General features: G+C 61.6%; 1 protein-coding gene across 1 annotated transcript; it reads right to left on the bottom strand.

Annotated features, from left to right (window-relative positions):
* Positions 1-779: 779 nt before the first annotated feature.
* On the bottom strand, positions 780-7,137 carry SLC32A1 (solute carrier family 32 member 1). Its single transcript, XM_070801662.1, has 2 exons — positions 5,056-7,137; positions 780-2,707 (listed from the first exon to the last, which is right to left on the bottom strand). Exons 1-2 carry the CDS (start codon positions 5,446-5,448, stop codon positions 1,520-1,522), a joined length of 1,581 nt encoding a protein of 526 aa, XP_070657763.1. The 5' UTR covers positions 5,449-7,137; the 3' UTR covers positions 780-1,519.
* Between the last annotated feature and the right edge of the window lie 403 nt (positions 7,138-7,540).

Genomic DNA, 7,540 nt, shown 5'->3' with positions numbered 1-7,540 from the left:
ATGCGTGAGAGGCCAGGTTGGTTCCCACCCTGGGAAATACACAAGAGCCCTGCTGATTTCCTTTACAACCTGTAAGTCCTACTGTGGATTTCAGAGTCCTTGTCTATTGCCCTTCTCTCCTCTTCTAGACTAAGCTCCAGGAGGGCAGAGCTGGGTTTGTTTCTCCAGGAGGCCAGCACAGTCCTCATCTGTGGTGAGCTGTCTATACACATTTGTTGAAAACCCTGTAGGGCTTTTGTTGTTGTTTAACTGCTAAGTGGTGCCCGACTCTTTGTGACCCCATGGACTGTAGCCCGCCAGGCTCCTCTGTCCATGGGATTTCCCAGGCTAGAATACTGGAGTGGGTTGCCATTTCCTTCTCCAGGGGATTTTCCCCACCCAGGCATCCAGCCTGCCTCTCCTACATTGGCAGGTGAATTCTCTACCAATGGGCCACCAGGGAAGTCCTTTTGTACACAGAAAAAAACTTATAAAAAAAGGATCGGAAGTTGAGAACATCCACCAAATTCTCAGATGGACCCAACTCCCGGGAAGAGATTTGGGTTTAAAAAAAAAAAAAAAGCCTAGTCCTGGCGGCTGGGGACCAAGGTCACACGGAAACCGCGGGCGCACCGCCTGCTCCTCGGCCTGAGTCCCCCAAGCACCTGGAGTGCCGCCCCCTCCTCTCCCGGGATTCTTTCCCTACAGCTGGCTCTTTGCCCCCAGTTGCTTCACCTGGGAGGGCCAGAGCCCGGATTCCCGCGCGTTCGAAAATGCAGAACTGAGCCAGGGCCACGAGCGCCTTTGTTTCTTCTTTATTTGCGGATATAATTATGCACCGCACTCTAAATTAGAGATAGATTTTTTTTCTGATATACATTTCACCTTATTCATCACGAGCACACCACACGCACAGTAGAACAGTTCCACAACCTGATAAATTGCGCAGGATGAGTTTGGATTCCTGAAAACCGCAGGCAAGCCAGCCCCGCAGCGGCTCCTCGCCTCGCCGCTTGGCTGAAGGAAATTCGCCCACCCGAAACGGATTTCCCGGCCAGCCTTTCCCGCTGCGGGGTTGAAATGTCTCCGGAATGGGAAGCGCTCTTGCTGGAAATGGCCGGACGCTGCAGATTCCGAGCACTGATGGCTGTGAAATGTCCCCCCCAAGGTCAAGTTTCCGCGTCAGCGAGCTGCGCCCCCCTCTCCCTCCCTTCCCACCCCTTCCCTCGGTGACAGGGACCAAAGTGTCGGGGCCCCTACTGGAAGGACAGAAAACCTTGCCCGCAGATGCGCCCCCCGCCTCCTCCGAAACCAGGGTGTTTTGTGGAAAAGAAAGGACAACAGAAACGCAGACGCGATGGATGGTGGATCCCTAGCCCCTCCCACCCCCAACCCGCAGAATCAGAAACTAGGAACCAGAGATGTTGACGGCTTGGCTTCCCAAGCGCGGCGGCAGCGGGGCTCACGGGGTTGGTGGGGGTAGGGTGGGTGGGGAGCGAGGAGAGAGCGGGAGCACGGCCGCGGCTCGCCCCCGCGCGCCCTAGTCCTCGGCGTTGGTTCGGTAGGCCTCAATGAGGCCCTCCAGAGAGTGCACGAAGCCGGACACGCTGCAGATGCCGCCGATGACGAAGATGGCGACGTCGAAGAAGACCTGGTGCCACAGCAGCTTGCGCCAGAGCAGGCGCAGGTGGAAGAGGCTGGGCAGCAGGAAGCAGAGGCCGGCGCCCGTGAGGCTGCCGGTGAGGCCCATGAGCAGCGCGAAGTGTGGAACGTAGATGGCCATGAGCAGCGTGAAGACCACCAGCGCGCAGCGCAGCGTCAGCCCCCACGACTTGAGGCGCCCATCGCCGCCGTAGCAGGCGGGGAAGAAGGCGCGGCTGCCTTCCTGGAAAAGCGACTTCTCCAGCACCTCGACAGCAGCGAAGAAGGGCAAGGGGTAGGACAGCAGCGCCTTGGCCACCAGGAAGATGTTGACCACGGCGCGGATGGACCCGGGCAGGTTATCCGTGATGACCTCCTTGGTCTCATCGGCCCAGGTGAGGTAGGCGACGAGCGCGAAGAGGCCTTTGAGCACGCAGGCGGCGATGTGCGTCCAGTTCATCATGCAGTGGAACTCGCTCGGCTGCTGCATGTTGCCCTCCAGCGAAGGCAGGAAAATCTGCGACGTGTAGCTGAACACGATGATGCCGATGGAGATGGGAAACTTCTTGACGTCGATATAAAACTTGACCTTCTCCCAGGCCCAATCGCGCGCCCGCGACAGGCAGTAGGCAATGACCAGAATGTTGATGACGAAGTGGGCCAGTGTGCACAGCAGGCTGAACTTGGACACGGCCTTGAGGTTCTTAAGGAAGGCGCAAGGCAGCAGTACCGCCGTGGCGATGATGGACCAGGACTTCTGCGACACGGGCAGCCCCGGGAAGCTGTTGTACATGAGGTTGCCGCTCACCACCACGTACAGGATGCAAGTCATCACCAGCTCGATGATCTGCGCCACGTTCACCACGCGGCCGCCCAGCGTGGGGAAGCGCGGGGCGCAGCAGGCGTTGGCAATGGCCACGTACGAGTCCCGCACGCGCACCACCTCGCCATCCTCGTTCTCCTCGTACAGGCAGGCGATGAGGATCTTGCCGGTGTAGCAGCACACCACGGCGGCGAAGATGATAAGGAACAATCCCAGGTAGCCGCCGTGCAGGATGGCGTAGGGCAGGCCCAGCACGAACATACCCTGCGGAGCGAAGAAGCAACCAAACCCGGGCGCTAAGAGGAGGCAGGTCTCGGCGGAGGAGGGTCTAGGGGAGTGGGTTAAGGGTGTCGCCGGAAGGGAGCGCTAAGGAAGTGAGAACGGGGCCTAAGCCTCTGAGAGAAGAGGTTAAGGGTAGGCTGGAATGAGGGTGTAGAGCAGCCGGAAGGGGGAACGTGGACGTTGAGTCAGAGATGGCGAGGGTCGGAACCGAGAAGAGGTATGCTTAGTGGCTGGGAACTGGAGAGCGGGCTGAGTTGGGGCGGGGGGTGTCAAGCTATAAAGACGGAAGGGTAGGAGGAGATACCTGCGGGTAGTTCGCTAGAAGGCGAGTAGGGGCTGGAGGGGGTGTGGCCGGAAAAGGGCAAGGAGAAAGGTAGAGAGCGGGGCCTGGGCCACTCGGAAAAGGGGGCACGGAATCTAAGGTGGGGCTGGAATGGGGTGCACAGAAGCTAAGGAGGGAAATGCAGGGGCCGAAGGGCCAAACCAAAGAAGAAAAATGTAAAAGCAGCAGCGGGAGGGAAAGGAGTCGGGGGAGGGAGGGAGAGGGGCTGAGCGTGAGGCCAGCTTCAGCGGGGCGGGAAGGGAGGGAAAGAGAGGTTGCCTGCGAAGGGTTTCGGGTGGGGTGAGGCCAGGGGGCGCGGGGGCAGGGAGGCAGGGTAGGGTAGTCTTAGGGCCAGGCCGGAATTGGGGCGCAGAGACGGATCCCTAAGGAAGGGGACTGAGGGGTGGAGGCGGGCAGAATGAGGGGACTGCGGGGATAGCGCGAGCACTGGGTCGAAGGCGGAATCAAGCGGGAGTCGAGAACCAGAAGCTGCGGGATGGGGCGGGCAGAGCTGTGGAAGGAAGGTTTAGAATCCACATGGGGAAGCAAAGCTAACGAAATCCAGGGCTCCCGAGGCTTGCAGGCCTCCAGCTTCCCACCCTGGCCTCCCACCAGGCCAACCGAACGAGCCCTTTAAAGATGCCCCAGGTGGAGGCGCGAGCAGCGGCTGAAGCTGGTGCGGTCCCCGGTCCCTGATTGCGCTTGGCCTTCCTGCCCGGCCCTGGAGTGGGAGGCGTCTTGGGTTGGGTCACTTATTGAGCGGGGCCCCTAAGAGTCCCGCGGAGCCCGGGTCCCTAAGTAACCCCATCTGGACCTCCAACTCCTGGGAAACCCACGTTCTGCGCCCCAGCAACCGTGAGCTCCGGGGACGCCGAGGATAGGGCTTGGGCTGCAAAGCCGCAGGGCCCGGGGACGCCTGGGGCCGAGGCCTCCTGTGCCCCGCGAGCTGCGGCCTGCCCGCCTTCGTCGGCGCCCGGGATCGTTGTGCAGATTGCAAACCCGCTCCGGGTGGAGACCGGCGCCGCCTGGTGGGGACTGAGGGTTGACCGTAGGGGTGGCAGGGTAACTACCAGAGGAGGTTCAGAGCGTCTGGAGGCGGCTCTGCCAGGGTCACACGCGGAGGAGCTGGTCGCCTTTTTGTGGTCGCCAGGAAACAGGGATTTCGGCAGAGAGGGGTGAGTCTGTGGGCAGGTAGCGCTGGGGCACCAAAGACCATGCTGTGCTTGTGTGGTCACACGTATGTGTGTGTGTGTGTGTGCATGTTTGTGAATACCTGTTTGTCCCCGACAGGACTGCACCTGAGACAGCGGGTGGATCCTGTATGCATGAATCTGCGTGTGTGTGTTATGTTTAAATAGGTTTGTGTGTGTGCCCCTGGTATGTAGAGGTATGTGTTTCGGTGTGCGGGAGGTGTAGGGGTGTATGAAGGTGCATTTGAGGATAATCTTGTGGTCTATATATAGATGGATGTCGTGTGAACCTGTGACCTGCGTTTCTTCGTTGGGGAGGGGGGCTGTGGGTATGTGTGTCTATCTATGTACATGCGCGCTGTCTGTGCGCGTGTCGCGGGAGGAGACTCCCCGCTCAGCGATTCCCCCTCTTCCTTTCTACCGAAAATGCAGCTGTGAATCCATTCCGGAGTCCCAGGCGACACTGTTCCTTCCTATCCTGATTTTCTTTCTCCCTCACCCCTCCCCACTCCCCCTCCTCCTGTTTCCCTCGCTTTTGCAGGGTCTCCCGGCAAGCATCTCTGACCGAACCTCAGCTTAGCCATCCCGCGTCCTCGGCCGCGGGAGACGGGCCGGACCAGGGGGAGGACACACCGCCTGGGGGCGTAGATCCCCGCGCAGGGCTGAGAGGGATGGGAAAAGGCGAGATTCCGGGTACAGGATGGGGTCTTGAGGCTGAGATCTCCAAGGGACTCTGCTTCCGGCAGAGCCTGGTGCGCAGAACTGGGGGTGGGGGAGTCGGGGGAGGGGACAGGCAGAGCTGGGAATCCCGCGCTCACCTGGATAGCGTTGGTCACGTTCCAGCCTGCCTCCCATGCCGTGATCTTAGGTTTGTCGTGGCCTCCGAACTCGCCACCAGCTCCTAGGGACTGGTCCTTGGAGCCCGAGGGCGGCAGGGGCGCGCCACCGCCGCGCTGGTAATGGATGTCTCCCTCGACGGGTGGTTCGGCGCCCTCGTCCCCGCAGGGCTCGCCCTCGCTTTTCAGGATGTCCATCTGCAAGCCCTGACGGTGCTCAAAGTCGAGGTCGTCGCAGTGCGCGAAGCCCACCGCTTCCTCGTCGGTGGCCGCCTGAAAACCCATCCTGGCGAACATGCCGCTCACCTTGGCCTGGGACTTGTTGGACACGGATGTGGCCACATTGGACAGCTTGCTGCGGAGCAGGGTGGCCATGGCGGCGGTGGGGCCCGAGGAGAGGACACCAGGGACCGGGGACCCGGGGGACGCGCGGCCAGGCGGCGAGGGCCAGGGGGGTGCGAGGGCGCTATCTTCGCTCGCTCTCCCCGCGGCGCCCCGGGGCGCTCTGGCTCATGACCTCCTCCGCTGGCGTCTGAGGCTCGCTCGAGGCCGACCCGGCGGGCGGGCAGCGGGGCTGGCGGAGCGGCGGCGGCGAATGCACTGCGGAGCTGCCGCGGGGCGCGGGCTGGGCTGCGGAGGGCGGCGGCGGCGACGGCGGCGTCAGAGCCGCTACGCGAAGCTGGCGCGGCGCCCCCACTCGCGCGCAGCCCAAAGTGCTCCCGCCCCTCGGAGTCAGGCGGGGATGCGGGTAGGGGGGCTGGGGAGGGAGAAACCCCGGGAGGCAGGAGGCGTGAGGAGAGGGCAAGGAGAAGAGAAAGGGGGCACCAAGGGACTCCGGAGGACAGAGATGGGGACCGGAGAAGGGCGCCCACGGAAGGGAGCGGGAGGGAGCGCGCGAAGGAGGGGTGCGGGGGCGGGGTGGGGGCCCGAGTGCTGCATTTCTGGGGGAGGTGCTAAACTCCGATCCTGGCCCTTCCCATCTCGCAGCCGCAGGGAGGGAGGGGGCCCGAGCGGGCAGATTCTCTCGGTCCCCTGTCCCTGGCTACCCCCTCCAGAGTCCGGGAGCCTTTCAGCCCCAGATCCTCTCGCCAAGGACTGGTCCAGATGCCCGGGAAGGCAGCAGGACAGTTACCTGTCTCCGGCAGCGCGGGCCGTCAGGGCATTGCTCTGTCTCCCTGGCACCCATCACTGGCATTTGGACCTGGTTGCAAGCTCCCCCTTGAAGGCAGAAGGGTGCGGCAGAAGTGGGGGGACCACTCTCAAGCAGGCTCAGCCCCGGCCTCGGTCCCTGGGGCTGTCTCCTCCCGTCCAATGATGCCGAGATGGAACTGATTCTGCGGGTTGTTCGCCACCAGCCGTTCTCCAAACGTGCAGAATGAAGGCAAAAGGTTGACTGTTTGCTATTCTTTTCGTTTGGGAGTCTGGAAGGAGGCAGAACGGAAGGCACCTGTCGACAGCCTCGAGGCGGGTCTGCAAGTGCTGGCGCCGCGGAAAGGCGCAGCCAGTGCCTGGCACAGAAAAAAGAAGGACTCGCAGAGGGCCCAGGGGCAGAGGCGCGCGGTGCGATCCGACCTTGCTGGCCCCGTGGCCGCCGCGGGCGGTGCAAACCTAGACTGTTTCTGTTGAGTGGGTGGCATGTGTGTGCGCTCGAGAGTAGGAGACCCAGAGACAAAGACCACACGGTATCAGCTATTGCTCCGGGCCGGATCTGAGTGGACTCCGAGGGTGAGATTTGGTAACCGTGTTTATTCTGTGAATGTGTAGTCCTGCGCCTCATCTAAGCCCCTGTGTGCACAGAGCTTGTGTGCTGGATTGTATGTGTAGATGCATTCCCGAATGAGTTGCTTGCGTTTTTGCCTGTAGGAGTCCTTTTGTAGTCGTGTCTCCGTGCGGGTCCGCGGCTCCATGTGTTCCCAGCTGGGCTCCTGCCCCAGGACTCAAGCGGTAAACAGCAGCGTCAGCGACCTGGCCCTGGCAGCCGAGGTGGAGGAGAGCTAGTGGCTGTGACTGGGGGTAGGATGGGGAGAATTCGAAGGAAACGAAAAGAAAGGGGCTCCTAGTGAACCCCTTCCCAAAACCCAGGCTCTCTGAGAACCCCCGTCTCCGTCTCTCCTGCTGTATTTCTAGATTAGCTCACGTCAGCGCACAAGTAGGGCGGCCTGAGGGCTTTGACCAGTTGGAGCTGCCAGGGCAAGACAGGCTTCCCTCTACCCCCCTCCCTCTCCTCGCCCCGACCCTCAGCGCCTCACAGCCTCTGAGACTCTCCTCTCCAGATAGGGAACCTCCACCACATTGGGCAGAGATGTTGTAATCCCTTCTAGGGACCCTCTTAAATACCCCCTTCCCCAAGATCCTGCCTGGCAGAAACCAAGACAGAAATTGTCAGTCTGTCCTAACCTGAAGCATCCTTCCAGCCACTGTGACAAGAAAACCTTTCCACAGAGCCCTCTCCCAAACCCAGATCCTC

The sequence above is a fragment of the Bos indicus genome, chromosome 13 (genome assembly GCF_029378745.1).
Source record: "Bos indicus isolate NIAB-ARS_2022 breed Sahiwal x Tharparkar chromosome 13, NIAB-ARS_B.indTharparkar_mat_pri_1.0, whole genome shotgun sequence".
NCBI classification, from domain to species: Eukaryota; Metazoa; Chordata; class Mammalia; order Artiodactyla; family Bovidae; genus Bos; species Bos indicus.
This window is presented reverse-complemented; position numbering and strand designations above follow the sequence as displayed.